This window comes from Paroedura picta, chromosome 14, assembly GCF_049243985.1.
Source record: "Paroedura picta isolate Pp20150507F chromosome 14, Ppicta_v3.0, whole genome shotgun sequence".
Taxonomy (NCBI): Eukaryota; Metazoa; Chordata; class Lepidosauria; order Squamata; family Gekkonidae; genus Paroedura; species Paroedura picta.
The window spans coordinates 13736777-13755982 of NC_135382.1; the positions used below are offsets into that span (position 1 = coordinate 13736777).

Here is a 19206-nt window from a genome sequence, read left to right on the forward strand (position 1 = left end):
TGTTGCAATAATGTAGCCTCAAAGCTACTGCAATAATGTAGCCTCAAAGCATAGATCAGCAGGGCCAGGTTGTCCAAGTCAAAGTGGGGGCCCAAATACGGATAGTAAGGTGAGCTTCAGCCATTGCATTACTCTGTCTCACGATTAGAACTGCAGCACCTAACACAGCCTTTTTCAACTTTTTTTTACCATTGAGAAAACCCTGAAACGTTCTTCAGGCTTCAATAAACCCCAGAAGTGGCATGATTGTGCAGAATATAGTTGGGAAGCATCGCTGTGTACAAGTTCACCAGAGGCCCCTCCCCTTCCCACCTCCTCCAGGTCCATCATTGGCTGTTTTGGGAGGGGTGGGCAGGTAAACATGACCATACATGGTCATATGGTCCTGGAAGAGCTGCGGGCCCTCGGAGAGCTTTCTGCTTTCTGAAGGGCCTGCAAAACAGAGCTCTTCCACCAGGTTTATGGTTGGGGCCAGTGCTAGAGCCACTGTTACGGGTCCCCTCCCAATTGGAGCAATTACATCTGTTCCAAACATCTGCCCCCCCCTTGTTGCCTCTGAAGCTATGTAATAGATATGATTTTTCGCCATCTTGAAATTGATTTTTGTAATGTTGGGGGTTTTAATGGGGATTTTATTTGTTCTTATTGTGTGCTGAATTTTGAATGTTTATATAACCGGTTGCAGCAAATCAAATACATTTTTAATTTTTTTTTATTTATTTGATTTCTATACCATAAGGCTCAGGGTGGTTTACATAGAACATGGGGAATACATGGAACGAATTAGTACATAACATAAACAAATAAATATCACCCGATAAACATTTAACGAATTTTAAAAAATTATTAAAAATTAATTAACTTCCAACCAATCGGGAAACCCTTCCAGGGGCGTCAGGAAACCCCAAGGTTTCACAAAACTGGTAGAGAAAGCCTGACTCGCAGCCTTTCCAACCTCTTAAGGCAGTCGGCCAAAGATAACTGCACCCTATACAAGACGAGGAGTGCTGTCTCTTCCAGAATCACAGCCTTGCCAGCCAGCATCATCTCCACCTTGCCTGGACTCAGCTTCAACTTGTTCTTCCTCAGCCTCCTGACCAGGGAAGACAGGCACTGGCATAGAATAGAGACAACAACCTAGGGTGGCCTAGACAAATGCTATATGTCATCAGCTAATTGGCGACATCCTGTTCCAAAAATGTAGACAGTTCCTCCCCCTCTACTCTTAAGCTTTTATATACATACTAAAAAGCTTTGGCAATAGTACAAGAACTGCATTTCAGTCTGCCAGAATGATCCCATCTTGCAGATTCAAACGCCCACCTACCACCCTGTACATAGTCAGCAAAGAAAAAAAAATTGAAGCCACTCCAGTACGCTTTTCGTCTTGCTTCATGCTCCTTCTCTGAATGCTTCAGTAATATTCAGTGGTCAAGCATTTGGCAAGCTGCCAAAAGTTACATACTGACAATAGAAGAGAGGCATAAAATGAGGATACACAAACGGAGATCATCCATCAGGGCAGCCAATGCTGTCTCTCTGCATTAACTAGGTCTGAAGCCAGATTGAAAAGGATCACAGGTAGATGTGTCATCCTGGAAGTACTGAAGTGTCACCACTCAGTGGATCGCCTGATGATCTGAAGGCTGCAAATATTGGCGGTTCACATCACATGCTCAGAGCCTGCATACAAAGCGTTGTGCGGTTGGGAAGGCTGCAGGTTCCATCCTCACCACACATTCACTGCACCCATCTTCACAGAACTTGATGGATTGCACATTCCCTTTCTGCAGTCATCTCCGACCTGTGTTACCCACAGTTAAGGGACGCATGAGCACTGATGTTGAAGGCTGCCCAGGTTTCCTGCTTAACCAGAGCTTGAAAGCAAGAAGTAATTTCTAGCAAAGCCCAATTAGCCATACATGCAGTTAGCACTGGTTTCTCATGTATTCATTAAATTTACCGTCATAGTGTTTGTTTTAAATTAAAAGAAAGTATAGAGCCACTTGTGGCGCAGAGTGGTAAGGCAGCAGACATGCAGTCTGAAAGCTCTGCCCATGAGGCTGGGAGTTCAATCCCAGCAGCCGGCTCAAGGTTGACTCAGCCTTCCCTCCTTCCGAGGTCGGTAAAATGAGTACCCAGCTTGCTGGGGGGTAAACAGTAATGACTGGGGAAGGCACTGGCAAACCACCCCGTATTGAGTCTGCCATGAAAACGCTAGAGGGCGTCACCCCAAGGGTCAGACATGACCCGGTGCTTGCACAGGGGATACCTTTACCTTTATAAACTCATCTTTCTCCTAGGAGACTCTGGGAACCAAGTGAGGGTCAATGAAGGTGCATGGACAGTTCTTATAATTATGTGAATTTCTCCCAGTTTTGAGAAGTAACATAACAGCTGCAGTGGCCAAGTGTTTTTGGAAAACTTGGGGGGGGGGATTCCTTGTCCTTGCTGTCATGTAAGACAACAGTCTGAAAATGATATTCTGAGAGTTGTTCACTTCTTCCACCCCTGACAGATTCTCTGGCTCTTTAACATGTGCATGCTGAGACAGATGACATTTTCTTTAGTAGCCTCTCCATAATAAATTTTTGCCATTTTGCCTTGAGCAAAAAAATTGAAAATTCCAGACAAAAGGAACTGTGTGGCTAATTTTTTTTGCTAAATAACTCAGTCTGGATGAAGTTTCCAGCACTATCTTTAAAATGTTTGCCCCTATATCGCAAACCCTGAAGTTTCATCCTTCTGCAAAGAGAAGATTTCATTTAAGCGTCTCCCAGTCTAGCGTCTTTAGACTTCTGCATATATATGTCAAATGCTGAGGAACGAAATAACACTTGCCAGAAAAATTCATCCCTGCAATAATTTACATGACAGGAGCCATAATGCTGTGGAAGAACCACAGGGTCCCGCAAATGGTCCCTAGCTGAAAAGATTGTAAGTACCTGCAAAAGAGAGACAGTTTCTTGAGAACAGAAGAGAGGCACTGCTGTCTATAGGAGTAGGATAGCACTGGGCTAAATGGACCAAGGGACGTGTGTGTGTGTGTGTGAAAAGCTCCATCAAGTCACAGCTGACTTATGGTGACCCCAGCAAGGGGTTTTCAAGGCCAGTGGGAAGCAGAGATGGTTTGTCATTGCCTGTTTCTGCAGATGCTTCCTTGGTTTTCCTCCTTCCAAATACTGACACTACTTAGCTTCCAGGATCCGGGCCCCTTCTGCACACATAGGATAATGCACTTTCAATGTGCTTTGGCAGCTGAATTTCCTATGCGGAACACGAAAATCTACTTCTAAAGTGCATTGAAAGTGCACTATCTATTGTGTGCAGAATAGGCCCTGGGCTATACCACGCTGCTTTCCCTCTCTAAAGATCACAATGGCTTCACAATATTTTTAGAATGAACTGGTGTTTTGATTTGGCCTTCACTTTAACCATTTATTATAAACCTGCTGCCTTCTCTTGCTGATCGTGATATTGGGTGTAGGGAGGAGAGGGAAGTAAGCAAGTAAGTAAAGTTCTACATTCCCAGGTTTCTGCAGAGTGGCAGCAGTCTAATAGAAAGTTGCTAGAAAAATACGCTTTCCCATTATTTGCAGAGATACTTAGCATATCATTTTCCTTTTCTACTGTATATTACACAATAAAGTCACACATTATATGGAGACCTTTTAAAACATTTCATTGAGCATTTGTGTAGAGATTGTTCTCCCTTCTGAGTCAAAACTAGCTAATCTCCATCTTCCTGAGCCCATGTAAGGAAATCTACCACAAGAAGTACAGGCTCTGTTTCACCTGGTCTGTGGGATAGGACACACAAACACACAAATGTCAGACTATGTCTGAATAAAGCTTTTCATACCTTAGGAAGTCAAAGAAGGATCAATAAACACTCAGTGGAGATGATCACATTGAGTACTTATTGATCCCTCTTTGACTTCCTAAGGTATGGAAAGTTTTATTCTGATACAGTCTGACATTAAAAAATGAAATCATGCTTCTGTTATGGCAAACTGAATTGACAAGTTGATTGATAATTATATTAACTTCTGCCCATCAGGATTTCTTTGTAAAATAATAGGCTGGTTCATAATGTTACAGAAAACAAAGGGTAGAAAGGAATCTGTCTTGATCTTGCAGTTGTTAGTTCATGCCAAAAAGGTACTAGATAGGGTAGAGTGGGAACTCTTCTTTTATTTTTTTAAAATATAAATTCTAGTTTGGGGAGTCATTTGTTGCTTGTCAGTTTGTCAATACGACAGTGAAACTTCCTCTAGTTCACAAATAAAAAGGATGTTTAGAGGAATCTGACAGGGGTAGTCTTTATCTCCGATACAATTTGTCATATTTATGGAGATCATTGCAATTTTTTTCAAGAAGAATGACAGTAGTGTGAATGCCAGAGTTCCAATACAAAAATTCTCGCTATGTAGATATTATTTTGTCAGTTGCAGAACCAGAACTTTCAATGTTTTTTGTAGTACCATATGTACTTGGAAAGATTAGTTAAAAAAAATATATTTTTTGGCTTTCTAAAAAAAAAGGGGGGGGGAATCATCTTCCACTCAGGTATATCAACCTGCTGAGTGGTGCTATGTAGAAATGATGTGAAATTCATGAATGAGGACACTATTGAAGAAAGCTTATTAACTCATTCATACACGAGGGACATTGAAAACAACACAGTATCTGGCAAATACTGCATTTTAGGCTGTTTTCAGTTAGAAAGGGAGAGAGGAGATTGGTGGTATAACAAATTTGTGGGAAAGTGTTACTTCATAGCCTACAGAAAGCATTGTTAAGGGGGGAAGTAGTTTAATGGTACGTAACCTTTCTAAAACCATTGATTTAAGTGGATTTATAAGGATGTAATTCTGTTTAGGATAGCACTGTGAGTTGGTGAACCATTATCTCAGCCTTTGTCTAGTGGCTTGGCTGTTAGGGGTAGGAACACAGTCTCTTGACCTTTTTAAACATCTGAAACAGAACAACCTAAAACTACTTGTCAAGGGGTGCACCGCAAAGAGGTGTAAAAAGTGAAAGCAATCCCATAGTCTATATTGTTTATTGTATATTTATTACTATTCAATAAAAACATTGCCTCTACTGCTATAGTTTTTTTGGATGGAATAGTTTAAATTCATGGTCATCATGTATAACTTTTTTTAAAGGGTGATTATCTTATATTCACAGTCATTTTCCTTTCAAGTAATGACAGTAGATTGAATATAAATGTCCTCTGTGATCTTGAGGTGTAAACTGCATGAATCAAATCAATTTTTATTCAAAACCATGGAAAAATAACTCAGCTACTTACACTTAGGGAAATGGAAAATTACATCCTTTATCAATACCTAGGTATACTTTTGCATATAACGGTAATTTATTTTCTTTTTTATTAATTAAAAATAGACATAAAGCTAATATAAACCATATAATGGTAATTCAAGAATTTCCCCCTTTTCAGTATGAAACAAGTATTTAATTGTAAGATACATAACAAAAATATTGTGGATTATAAATGCTATATTTCAGTAATTATAGCCATTTACTGTGGACTGATCATCTAATTACCTTACCTTCTTGCCCTTGTTAAAGGGTGATTTGGTATTTTCATTTAAAAAATAATTATTTCATTAAAATAATTCTAGGTTATACTTTTTCTAGTGAACCTTATTAGTTCCTCTGATAGAAAATAAAACAGAACAAGAAAGATAGGCTAGAATAGATATACAAATGCATAATTGCCAACTTGTTCTCAGGCTAAAGATTGTTTACTGACTAATCGATTTTTAACTAATGAATTGGCTCTTTGAGAACTTTCAATTTAATAAATGAAAGCTATCACTCATCTTTTGGAAGGAAATACCATTTTAATACTTTCATTTTTGTTCTCCTACAAAAGTGCACAAGAATCAGACTAGCTTCAAAGGATAAGCAAGTATTTCCTTAATTTTTTTTTGCTCTGCTAATTAAATTGCCCTAACCAATGAATCAATTGAAACTTTAGCTGATTAATCTTGTAGCTAATCCTGAAAAATGAATTTGAATCTACAGTCTATACTCACTATGTACCTCTTCTTAAAAGAAGGGCAGAAGTAGAAGGATGAAAGAAAGAAAAAAAAACTTTTTCCACTCCTGGTCACTAGTCCTATTGCATATGTAAAAGATATTTTGCGTTTGCTGGTTAAGATAAGGAAGGATTTACTTAACAGATAAATTTGAAGATTTGTTTAACCCTAATTATGTTCTACTTTTAAAATTATATAACAATAGACCTTTAAAACTGCTCATCATTAAAGATATCCTGGATGGGGGTAACTGCAGCTGTTAACATTAATATTTTACCAAGGTTGAGTTTTTATGTTAGATCATATCATGCTCCCATATCTCACTTTCAGTGTTTTTTTAAGATAAGAAATTTTAATTTGCTGTCTTGAGTTTCTAGCCAGATTTTTTGCTGCAGCATTATATTGAACAATGGCGCCTATGTATGAGCAAGGTGTCAGTATTCCACATATGATTTCAAGATTTTTCTAGATTACAGATTCCAATCCGTATGTTCCATTTGCTGCAGTATTCACTTTGCCACCCACACTTGATGGATGCACAGATGACACTCGTTGATTCAAACTGTACCAATGAATAATTACAATGTGCTTTATTCATTTATTTATTATTTATGTATCTATCGAGGATCGTCTTGTGGTGGGTTACAAAGATAAAAGATTTTAAAAACCTACAGAATTTTAAACATTTTAAACCCAAACATACTCTTGTGGCGGAAAAAATAACAACAAGACAAGCCTCGTCTCCCCCCCCCCCTCAGGGCAAAAAGAACTCCTGCGATGCCAACCATTTCAATGCAAAGTATTCTTCAGTAAGGAAGGGCCCTTAGATCTTCCATGCCCCGCCCTCAACCAAAGACCTGGCGGAAGAACTTCATCTTACGAGCCCTGTGGAACTATGAAAATTCCTACATGGCCCTCAGTTCTTCTGGGATCTCATTCCACCAGGTCAGGGCCAGGACCTAACAGGTCTGCCATGTTTCCTTCCTTGGGTGACTTAATCAAGGCATATCTGCAGCTAGGCACACCAGTGGCTGGCAAATTCTCCTTTTTTGTTATTTCCTGTTTATGCCAAACACTGTGGGGAATCCTTGTTCGGATCTCTTTCCTTTCTAGCCTCTGTGTCGCCACACTTCTTTCTCCAGATTCCTGGGCACAAAAATACAAACAACAGATGCTCTGTCACATTTGCCTCCATGTTTATTCCTTCCCCCCTAAGGTTCTCAGGAGGACCACAGCACATGTGATCCTGATCACCTCCTTCTGCCTGGGGGTGCCTGGTGAGGCCATGGCTCAGTTAGTAGAACACCAGCTTTGCATGGAGAAGATCCTGGGTTCAATCCCTGGCATTTCCAGTTTAAAAGGGGGTTAGTAGTAAGTGATGGGAAAATGCCATTCTGAGACATTGGGCACTCACTCACTGCCAATCAAAGTGGACAATCTTGAGAGACCAAAGGTCTGACTCGGTAGGCAGCAGCTTCATGTGTTCATGTGGCCCTTAGGCTTTTCAGACATTGTCACTGTGGTGTGTTTCTTCATCTGGATTGGCTGCTGGAGGGCTGAGTAGATAAAATGTGCATCAAAGGACAACTTAGGTCTAGGAAGTGAAATGGTGATTGAGATGGCTCTCTCTGTAGCCCTGGGTTGATGGTCCAACTGGATAGAAATGTACTTGTGATGGGGGAAACAGAATTATGCTTGCTGGTCCCACAAAGAGACTATAGCTTCCACAAGTGGTCTCTATTTTCTCATGAGGTAAGAGCCTGTGCACTTTGAGGTATGCCTGGTGAGGCTCCTGTGCAGAAGTTACTCAGCACATGGTGATCAGGGCCAGCAGGACATACTCCCACCCATCCCCAATGTCCATTTCTGCCAGATTTAATTGCTTTCACAGGGCTGGGTGTAACAGCTGCCTTTGTGATTATAATTCTGCCATTATGAAGCCTGAATAGTCTCCTCTTCATAAAATCCAGGCCTATCAGTGTGACTCATGGAATTGAGATCTCCCTAATGTGTGGGAGAGCCTTGCCAAATTCCAGAACATTCTGATGAAAAACAACTGAGTTTAGTTTACTGTTTTGCACCGGCAAACATCAGTCCCAAGGCTCTAAGAAATTTATTTGCACCCCCTCAACATTTACCTCAAATTTCTTTATTCTTTTATGATCATATAAAAAAGCAAGAATATTGCCGTGCTCTACCTTTTGCTGTGTTTTAACATTTGTGGTATTAACATTTGTTGTTGTTGTTGTTGTTGTTAATGATGATAATGATAATGATAATGATGATAATAATAATAATAATAATAATAATAATAATAATAATAATAATAATAATAATAATAATAATAATAATAGGATTTATTTCCCGCCTCTTCCTTTAGGCTCAAGGCAGGTCACAATAGTCTCAATACCATTAAAATCCCCATTAAAAGACATTAAAAATACTAGCATGGCGGCAAAAAGAAAGAATCCCATTCCTCTCCCTCCTCCACTATCAATACGAGTGATGTGCCACTGTGTTGCTCTGTGTGTGTGTGTGTGTATGAGAGAGAGAGAGAGAGAGGAACCATTTCACAGAGTTGGAAGGGACCTCCAGGGTCATGTGGTCCAACCCCCTGCAGAATGCAAGAAACTCTCAACTACTGTGGCTTAGGGCCATCCTGCTTACTGATAAGGTTGTCAGGAAACATTTGGGTGTGGATCCGGGAGTAGGTGGGGTTTGGGGAGGCGAGGGACCTCAATGGAGTAGAAGGCTATGGAGTCTGCTCTCCAAAGCAGCCATTTTGTCCGGGGAAACTGATCTCTGTTGCCTGGAGATAAGCTGTAATTCCAGTGGATTCCAAGGTCCCCCCTGGAGGTTGGCATCCCTAACTGCAGGATATAATGCAATGGAGCCCACCCTCCAAAGCTGCCATTTTCCCCAGGGGAACTGTTGCCTGGAGATGAGCTATAATTCCAGGAGATCCCCAGGTTCTACCTGGGGACTGGCATCCCTGCTTACAGAACTGCATCTTCCAGTGATATTCCCACACAACACCATCTGCAGTCTTCAGAGTGTCACCTTAGCATGCACTCCTTAGGACTGTAAAAATGGTGTGTTGCTGTTTTTAATTATTTTTGTGTGTTTTTAATTTACATTTTAATTTGTTAGCCTTCTTGGTGGCCCTTGTGCGGGCAGAAAGGCAGGAATTTAAACACGGTAAAGTAAATAAGTATGGGTGTCTTATATTTATGTGCATTTTCAAATCTGTCATCTGCACATTTGAACGTTGCATTTTTATCAGTGGTTTCTAAAAGCACTTTAAAACGTTTTCATGTTGCTTTTTAAGCATATCAGGACCAAGATGCTTTCTGTCCTTGCCACACTGGCTTTCTTCTTGTAAGATTCTTTTAAGCATAGAAGAGCATTTTAAACGGTGATGCTCCTTGTTCTGTGGTGTTGCATTCTTATATGCCGAGGCTGAGGAGATAAGCCAGGATATAAATATAATAAATATTTTAAATAAAATCACTGACCATGAGCTACAGTCGCTGGCTTAGTTCACTGTCTCTAGTCATAAGGCCATTAGATTAGCCATCTCTGCTAACGAAGTTACATTCTGGGGGATTCTTAAGCCAGTCTCTCACCTTTTCCCCCTATCAGGGTTGCCAACTGAGATGGGAAATTCCTGGAGATTTCAGGGTAGAACCTGGGTAGGTTGGGGTTTGGGGAATAATTATCTATCTATCTATCTATCTATCTATCTATCTATCTATCTATCTATCTATCTATCTATCTATCTATCTATCTATCTATCTATCTATCTATCTATCTATCTATCTATCTATCTATCTATCTATCTATCTATCTATCTACCATAATGCCACAGAATTCATCACCCAAAGCAGCTATTAGCTTCAGGGAAATTGATCTCTGGAGATCAGCTATAATTCTGGGAGGATTCCAGAGCCTGTCCTGTCTTCACATGGATTTTTATTTATTTTATACTTATAATTGAATTTGTTGACCACTATTCCCAGCCAGCTGGCTTGAGGCATTTAACATCAAGATGAAATCATAACATGAGAGCCAGCTTGGTGTAGTGGTTAGGAGTGTGGACTTCTAATCTGGCAAGCCGGGTTTGATTTGGCACTCCCCCACATGCAGCCAGCTGAGTGACCTTGGGCTTGCCACAGAACTGATGAAGCTATTCTGACCAAGCAGTCATATCAGGACACTCTCAGCCTCACCTCCCTCACAAGGTGTCTGTGGTGGGAAGAGGAAAAGGAAGGCTATTGTAAGCTGCTTTGAGACTCCTAAAAGCGGCATATAAGAACCACCTTTTGTTGTTGTTGTTGCTGTTGTTGTTGTTGTTGCTGTTGTTGTTGTTGTTGTTGTTGTTGTTGTTGTTCTTCTTCTTCTTCTTCTTCTTCTTCTTCTTCTTCTTCTTCTTCTTCTAAAATAATCCCAGTACAACCCTGATCCACTCCACTCTCCCCTCTCCCATCCTGCAGCTCATTGGACAGCACCCACCATGCCACCCACTATATGGAGGGTGTTCAGAGGAGGGACCCAGTCAATATTCCACCACCCAACCTCAACCCAAAGCCTGGTGGAAGAGCTCCGTTTTACAGGCCCTACAGAACTGCAAGAGCTCTGACAGAGCCCTTTGCTCTTCTGGGAGCTCATTCTACCAGGTCGGGAGCTAATTCTACCAGAACTGAAAAGGCCCAGGCCCATGTCGAGGCCAGGCGTACCTCTCTTGGGCCGGGAACTGCCAGCCTGTTTAAACTTCCCATCTCTCACCCCAGGACAATGGGCTTATAGCAGTGATCTACCATGTGCATTCACAAATTATTGGGCAAACACCAGAGATGAAAATAAGGGGAAGGAGATGAAAAGCAAGATGCCCTACCTTACAGGGTTTATGAGAAGATTATGAGCTAATATCAGACACCTACATGTGACTACCATCTTCCTGGAGGCATGGGGTCCGGCAGGCGGGGTTTTGTTGGGGGTAGGTACAGTTCTTGGCTGCTATAATGGATTATTGCAATTTTTTTAAGTAATGTTTTATTGTACTGTATTGTTTTAGCATGGTAAACCACCACAAGTCAGCGGGTCCACAAGTGGTGGTAAATAAATCAAATTAATTAAAAATAATGATAAATGTGGACAGCTTTCCACACCTTAAACTGCAATGTATATTTTAAATATGTAAAGCTGCAGTGAAGTTGCATTTTGCCTCTTCCTCCCCTCATAGAAGTCATCAGTAATTTAATTAATTTCATTAAAAAAAAGGGGGGGATTTTTCTTAAAAAGAGGGTAAGATATGTCCAAAGCCTTTCAGGGTCCAAAAAATGTAGATATTGTAAATTAAGTCTCCATCTGAGCCATGTAAGTGATTAATTTGTTTTACTGCCCTGCATATTACATTTATTGCCAGCCAAGAGTGCATCAGTAGCAGCCTTTCTTAACTTTTTTTACCGTTGAGAAACCCCTAAAACAATCTCCAGGCTTCAAGAAACCCAAAAAGTGGCACGATGGTGCAGAATATGGTTGGGAAGCATAGCTGTGGACATGCCCACCCAGGGACCCTCCCCTTCCCATCCTCTCCAGGACCACCATTGGCCATTCAGAGCTCTTTTTAGAGCGATCTTGATGTAGGGATGCTAGTCCCCAGGTGGGATCTGTGGAGGAACTGTAGCTCACCTCCAGTGATATCAGGGCTCTCTCAGCCTCACCCACCCCTTCAGGTAGAGAAAAGCGGCATATAAGAACCAACTTCTTCTTCTTCTTCTTCTTCTTCTTCTTCTTCTTCTTCTTCTTCTTCTTCTTCTTCTTCTTCTTCTTCTTCTTCTTCTTCTTCAGAGATCTTCTAAAGAGAAAATGGCTGCTTTGGAGGGTGGACTCCATCACATTACACTCAACTGAGGTCCTTCCCTGCCCCAAATCCCACCCACTCCCGGCTCTTCCCCTAAAGTCTCCAGGTATTTCCCAGCTCAGAGCCGGCGACATGATAGGGCCACGTCAAGTGCTGTTTTCTAAAAACAACAAATCTCCCTCAAAAGCCCTCTGGTCAGGCAGTTGGGATTCATCAACAAGGAGGGCTCAGGCAGAGCAAGGAAAATTGCCATGTGGATGCTGCGTGGTCACTTCGAATGCCTCGGCATTTACAGCGGCAATAAGGCTATGCAAGGGATTGCCACTGTATGCGAAGCAGCGATGTCCACCCTGCAGCCAGACGTCCCCATCATTTTCAGCTCTTGTTCTTTCCCTCTGCAGCTGGGGCTGGGCAGTGTGGGGTTGGAGAAGCGTGTAGAGGTAGAGAGACCCCCAGTCATAAGTTATTGCTCTGCCTGGCCCATTTTCTTGGAAGTAAGCGAGTATCCGGAAGGGAGACCACCAGGGAAGTCCAGGCTGGCTACACAGAGACAGGCAACAGCAAACCACCCCTGTTCTTCCCTGGCCTCGAAACGCCTGCAGGGCTGTCGTAAGTCGGCTGTGATTTGGTGGCGCTTCCCACGAACCCGTCTGGCAGGTGCAGGATAAGGCAGATTCGCAGAGGCTGTAGCGAGGGACGCAACCCGGGGCTGCTTTTTGCCATTACGAGGCAAAGCAGCAGTCGGCAAGAGCAAATAGGAAATGGGAACATTTATAAGTAAATATGCACAGGCCTGACCTTTGCAGCAGAATGTTTAAAATGGTTTAATTAAATGTTTAGCATTTACAAGCAGAGCAAGTCCGCAAGCCAAGTGTTAACATTTGCTTGAACATCTGTACTCTGCCTTTCAGCTGAAACGGTGGCTTTGCTGATTTTACTTTTGATTAAACGCGGAGATGATTGCTTCCCGTAGCTCAAGATGCACTTTGCAAGAGGCTGGTGGTCCGAATGGAGTTTAGCCTGTAAAATCCTAGCTAGCTTATGACCACCTCAGTATTGTCCCAAACGGTGGGAGAAGAGGTTGGGAGCAGAAGACCAAAGGGCACGGTGGCACCGGGAGACGGCTTTAAGGAAACGTATTCTGAAAGACTCTATAAACCAGGGGTAGTCAAACTGCGGCCCTCCGAATGCTGGCAGGGGCTCATGGGAATTGTAGTCCATGGGCATCTGGAGGCCACAGTTTGACTACCCCTGCTATAAACCATGTATATAAACCATGTACTACAATTCCCATGAGCTCCTGCCAGAATTCGCTGGCAGGGGTTCGTGGGAATTGTAATCCATGGGCATCTGGAGGCCACAGTTTGACTACCCCTGCTATAAACCATGTATATAAACCATGTACTACAATTCACATGAGCTATAAACCATGTACTACAATTCCCATGAGCCCCTGCCAGAATTCGCTGGCAGGGGCTCATGGGAATTGTAGTCCATGGGCATCTGGAGGCCACAGTTTGACTACCCCTGCTATAAACCATGTATATAAACCATGTACTACAATTCCCATGAGCTATAAACCATGTACTACAATTCCCATGAGCCCCTGCCAGCATTCGCTGGCAGGGGCTCATGGGAATTGTAGTCCATGGGCATCTGGAAGCCACAGTTTGACTACCCCTGCTATAAACCATGTATGTGGTTTACACAGTGTTGACGTTTGCTTCCAGTGTCCATATTTTTTGATGCACAAATTTTATAAGCCCCCTAAACCAGTGGTCCCCAACCTTTTTATCACCGGGGACCGGTCAATGCTTGAAAATTTTACTGAGGCCCGGGGGGAGGATAGTCTTTTGCCAAGTGACTTCGCCGCCACCTGAGCCCCTGCTCCACTCGCTTTCCTGCCGGTGCCCCTGACTTCCTGCTACCTGCTGGGGGGTGCTGCCAGCCATGGCGGGAGCCCCAGCCATGGCAGCTGCTGGAGAACACCAAAGGTGAGCCAGCGGCAGAGTGGCAGGGCAACCCCCAAGGCAGTAGCCGGGGAGGAGGACAAGGAGGAGCTGCAGCCCAGTATTGACTGATCTACAGACCAGAACTGGTCTCCGGACCGGGGGTTGGGGACCACTGGCCTAAACTACACATTTCTTGCCTCCGGAATATCAAGTACTGAGTTGCTGGCAGCATCTTAAGAACATACTGGTGTGTTTTCTTTGGGTTGGGCCGTAGGGTTTGTTTTGGGAACTCTCTGAAGCGTTGTCGCTGCGAGGTGAGATGGAGTTTGGGAACGCTTTGAGCCGAGAAACGGCCTCATTTACGAGGAGATGCTGCAGTGGAGAAAGCGACGGCGGGGGTTATGAATGTTCTGGCGGAGACGGGAGGGGAGGTCAGATGCTTCCGAGAGATAATGAGAAGTGTGGGCTTTGGCCGGGGGACAGGCCGTGTGGTACAACAGGGTCTCTTTGAACTTTCACGGTCCGAGGGAGTTCTCTGAGATTAAAAAGAGGCAAGTGCTAGCTATGAAGTGGATGCTCCATAGGAAATGGTAGGTGCCTCTGGTTTTATGAGGAGGATTCTGAGATAAATCAGTTTTTTTTGGGGGGGAGGGGTGTTTTTTGACATAAATAATCTTCCTGCATCTGATAGACACATTCCCCTGTCCAGTTACTGGGGCACCCTGAACCAACACTCATTCTATTTCCTTATCTCAGTGATAAAATATCCAAGCCCAGTTGAGATGGAGTCAAGACCTTGTCATTCTGAGCCTAAATGTGCCGTATAAAATGCTGATTGTCATGCAGGCTGAAGCCCCAAAGAGGGCTATCGGGAGGAGCCGTTGTGTGTTTAATGGGAAGGGCTAATTGTTGTGATCAGCGATGGCGCTTACTGCTGACCCCGGCTCCTTCAGGGGGCACAGATTTTGGCTGCTCTTAATAGCCAGCCATTATTTGCCTCAGGCACGCGCAGGGGAAGGAGGGAGGAGGGATCGTCCTCTCCTCCGATGTGGGGCTGTGACAACATCTGGAGAGCTATCATAGAGCAAGTCAGAGATCAGCGCCAAAGTATTTCACAGTATTTCACTTCGGGGTGGCAGGTGGAAATTGTGTGTATTGGAATTTGCACAGTGCCTAGTAAGCACACTTTTATACCACCTGGAGCAGTGTGGGGAGGTCATATATATGTTAATGGGGTGACTCACAAGGACATTTGCATCTTTAAGCTAAATGATCTCTGAAGACTGGGTTACACACACTCATCTCCCCAATGCCTTTTGGATGAGATTTCGTCATTGGCCGCGTGGTTTTCAATGTTTCTTGGCCAGATTTATGCTTAAAAAGACCTGAGGTGAACACAGAAAGTTGTGCTTGCAGTCTGATCATGGTGATGTTTTGTCTTCTGCAAGGGGAGAGATGTAGCCAGGAGAAACTATTCTATGCATCTGTATCGGCCCGCATGTAAACGCTCTGGCATGTGGAGAAGAGAAACTTTCTACTAAGTTTTTGAGGCAGATCTGGATATCTTGGAGGCAAAATACCGCACACACGGTTATGTGGCATTCATAACAAAAGTTATTCTTCACTCCTCCCTTTTATCCTTGCAACAGCCCTGTGAGGTAGGTGAGACTGCAGTAGCAGAGTTAGGATTCAAACCTGGGTCTTCCAGACGCTAGTCTAATACTCTTAACCCCTATTTCAGATTGGTCCTGACAGGTTTGATGGGTCTTTTACTGTAGATATGAAACAGTGCACATTTACTGATGAGTAACCTCATTAATCGTCAGGTAAATTCACTGACCCTTCTTGCTGCTGCAGTGTCTTCCACGTGCGGTTTGCAAATTGTCTTATGTATGCAAATTCTACCTGAGCACATCCCCATGGGACACACGATGTACAACATGTTGCACAATGATGGCAGGGGCTCATGGTAATTGTAGTCCACGGCCATCTGGGGAGCCACAGTTTGGCCACCCCTGGTGTACAGTGTGTGCATTATTTGATATATTTACAGCCAGCTTAGTGTAGTGGTTAGGAGCACAGACGTCTAATCTGGCAATACACACAACTAATCTGGCAAGGTCCTCCCCCACATGCAGCCAGCTGGGTGACCTTGGTATTGCCACATCACTGATAAAGCTGTTCTGACAGAGCAGTGATCTCAGGGCTCTCTCAGCCTCACCCACCTCACAGGGTGTCTGTTGTGGGGAGAGGAAAGGGAAGGCGACTGTAAGCCGCTTTGAGACTCATTCGGGTACAGAAAAGTGGCATATAAGAACCAACTTCTTCTTTTCTGCCTGCCCCTCTGATGCAGCCAAGTCGAATGGCCAGAGATGGAGCCAGTTCTGGGAGGGGACTTGACAAACGGGTTTTTGAAAACATCTCCATCATATCACTACATTGATTGTAGAGCTGGCTGTGATTCCCTTGGGAGTTGCCCATGGCTTTCGTGATGGCAAACCTGGGTTTGCTGCCTTATCGTGTTCAAAATGGCCATAGATGCCCAGTTCCTGGTTTCCCCTGCGTCCCCACCTTTCCCAAAACAATGGTGAGAAAAAAGCCTGGTAAGGAAGCAAGTTTCAGCAAGCATTTCCCAGACTCGGAGGCTATGCAGCCATCTGCTACTGCTAAAATAGCCCCCTTTCCTGTATCCTGGATTTTTATATATTTATCATATGGCATGTATGTCATGCCAGGAGATCCTAAGATTGTCAGGCAGGCACTAGACATTTGGAGGTAATTTGCCATTGCCTGATCTCACATCACAACCCTGGTACTCCTTGGAGGTCACCTGTCCAAGTGCTAGCAGGTGCCAAGACTGCTTAGTTTCCTAGATCTGATAAGATTGGGCTTCTTTGAGCCATAGCTCAGGACCGGTCTGTCGTCTCCTGATCAGAGAAAGGTACATGGATCCACCAGCAACATAATTCTTGGGCAAGACCAGAAGTGTGAATCCTGAGCTCATTTCGCACATGTAGAATAATGCAAATTCAGTGTGCTTTTGCAGCTGGACCCATCCCACACACTAGGTCTGGGTGCTTTGGCATCCGAAGTGGCCATTTCTGCCCGAAGTAGCCAGCGGGCTGCTTCGGGCAGGAACGGCCACTTCGGATGCCAAAACACCCAACCCTACCGCACACATAGGATAATGCACTTTCAGTGTGCTTTGGCAGTTGTGCAGAACAGGAAAATCTACTTCTAAAGTGCACTGGAAGTCCATTAAACAATGTGTGCAGAATGAACCTTCTTCCTTTTCGTTTAAAGATTAATGTCAACTATCAGTTGACTACACCAGTGGTTGTACTTTGTGGGCTATTATGTTTTCTTAACCAATCATCATTTGCTATTTGAATACAGTGGATTTTGAATATCCCAGCCTGAAAAAGTGCTTCACTGTTCCGCTTTCGATATTCGGCAGTGCCACAGATGTTTGCAGCTTCCACGTTCAATACCTGTTGGTGACGCCGTCCCCCTGTCCTGTTTCTTGCGCAGTTACCTCATCGTCGAGTGACGTTCTCCGCAGCCAATCAGGCTCAGGACCTGCAGGACCCATCCCAACACAGTTACTACGACAGCGGCCTCGAGGAGTCGGAAACACCGAGCAGCAAATCCTCATCGGGGCCCCGCATCGGACCCCTGGCCCTGCCCGAGGACCACTATGAGCGCACCACGCCCGACGGCAGCATTGGGGAGATGGAGCACCCCGAGAACGGTAAGAGACTCGCTTCGCTAACTGAGCTCCTCCGTGTGAGCGCATGGAGGGCTCATTGGGCACCTTCCAGATCGGAGAATAGGAACAGGGAGTGGTGGGAGGCAAGCAGTGGAGGAAGTTGTGGCTGAGGGGAAGAAAGGAGAAGGACAAGGTGCAGAGAGGGGAGGCAGAAGGGCAGGTCCCTCACGGTCCACGTTCACATTTGAGTTCCCAGGAGCAACAGCTGGTTGTCCATTTCCGTAGATTCATTTAGCCCCGCACTAAGCTCTGTCTGCCTAAAAAGAACACGAGAGTCGGAGTGTGCACCACCTGCCAGACCTTTCGGATCGGGACCCCTTTGACCAACACGCACCGTCAGCCACATGCACATTGATCACGTCGCAGTGCAAAAAGGAAGTCTCCCACAGTTGCATCAAGATTCCTTTTTGCGCCAAATTAATCAATGCCTGTAGGTGCGGCTGGCATGCAGCGGTAACCCGTGAAAAGCAAAGAAGGTGCAGTTTGAAAAAAAATGTAACGGTCTGCATTGGCACCTCGGCATGAAAAAAAGCCGAAATCAAACACGGAAGGATAGGGAATCGCTGATGCATCGGGATAGCCCCAGAACAACAATCTGGACAGGAAATTAGGCAAGGAGAAGAAATATTCAAATAGTAACTCACGCTCCTGATTGGAGGGTTCCCCAGCGCTGGCTAGTTGACCGCTCAGGAGCTGTATGCAAGCTGGGGGTTGGCAGTTGCCTGGCTGCCTGGAAATATGCCCACTCTCTCTCTCTGAATATCTACCAAGCAGAATAGAGGAGGAAGTCAGCAGGCCAATCTCTGGGAAAATGCAGGGCTCTAATTGATGCTGAAGGCCTCTGCACACCAGCTGAAGGTAGAAACGGGGCCTTGGCAAGAAAGGAAGAGAGGGGAGAGGAGTATGGTGCTGTGGGGAAAGAGCCTGGGCAGCCGGCAGCCCCATAGATTTCTACTCCCCAGCCAGAAAACAGGAAAGGGGATAGGCCTAATAGCCAAGGGGCTGCATTACCACGAAGCCTGTGTGATGTTTTTCCCAGGCTCTGCTTCCCTCATTCCCCTTTCCCCTCAACCAGTATTTCCCTCCAAGATGCTGACACACCTTCCTCTGCCCACTGACCTCCCCCAGCCTCTTCCTTTTTAGCTTGCCCCCACCCCCGCCCCAGTTTCCGCACACACCTCCCATGTCGCTTTCGAGCACACGGCCCAGTCTGTTCCTGTATCCTGTGTGAGTCTTTTCCCTGACCAAAATGACATTTTACTTCCTCTACAGAACGAATTTGGACATTGTATTAATGTTTCCTTGAGCCTTCAGACAGTTTATGAGCATGCTAAGACATCACAGCCGCCCAGCCAGCAAGAGGGGATTGAAGACAGGCAGTTCTATGAGATGGGTTTCCAAAGGCCATGCTCTGAAATAGTTACACAAGAGCAACTCTGCCTAGTCAAGGTATTATGGTCTAAGATGTTTATCAGTGCAACAAAAAGACCCATTCCAGCCGTGTTGTTATCATTCGCTAGGGAAGCCCACGCCTTTCCTGTTGACCTTGAA

General features: G+C 44.3%; 1 protein-coding gene across 5 annotated transcripts in view; it reads left to right on the forward strand.

Annotated features, from left to right (window-relative positions):
- PCDH1 (protocadherin 1) overlaps positions 1-19206 on the forward strand; it is a 119618-nt gene that overhangs the window by 63694 nt on the left and 36718 nt on the right. For 4 of the 5 annotated variants that reach the window (XM_077309574.1, XM_077309572.1, XM_077309575.1 and 1 more), the window contains exon 4: positions 17418-17637. In XM_077309574.1, the coding sequence (XP_077165689.1) occupies positions 17418-17637 (220 nt within the window). Of the gene's footprint in view, positions 1-17417; positions 17638-18927; positions 19105-19206 lie in introns of all 5 variants that reach the window. The other variant, XR_013226468.1, reaches the window with a different exon arrangement.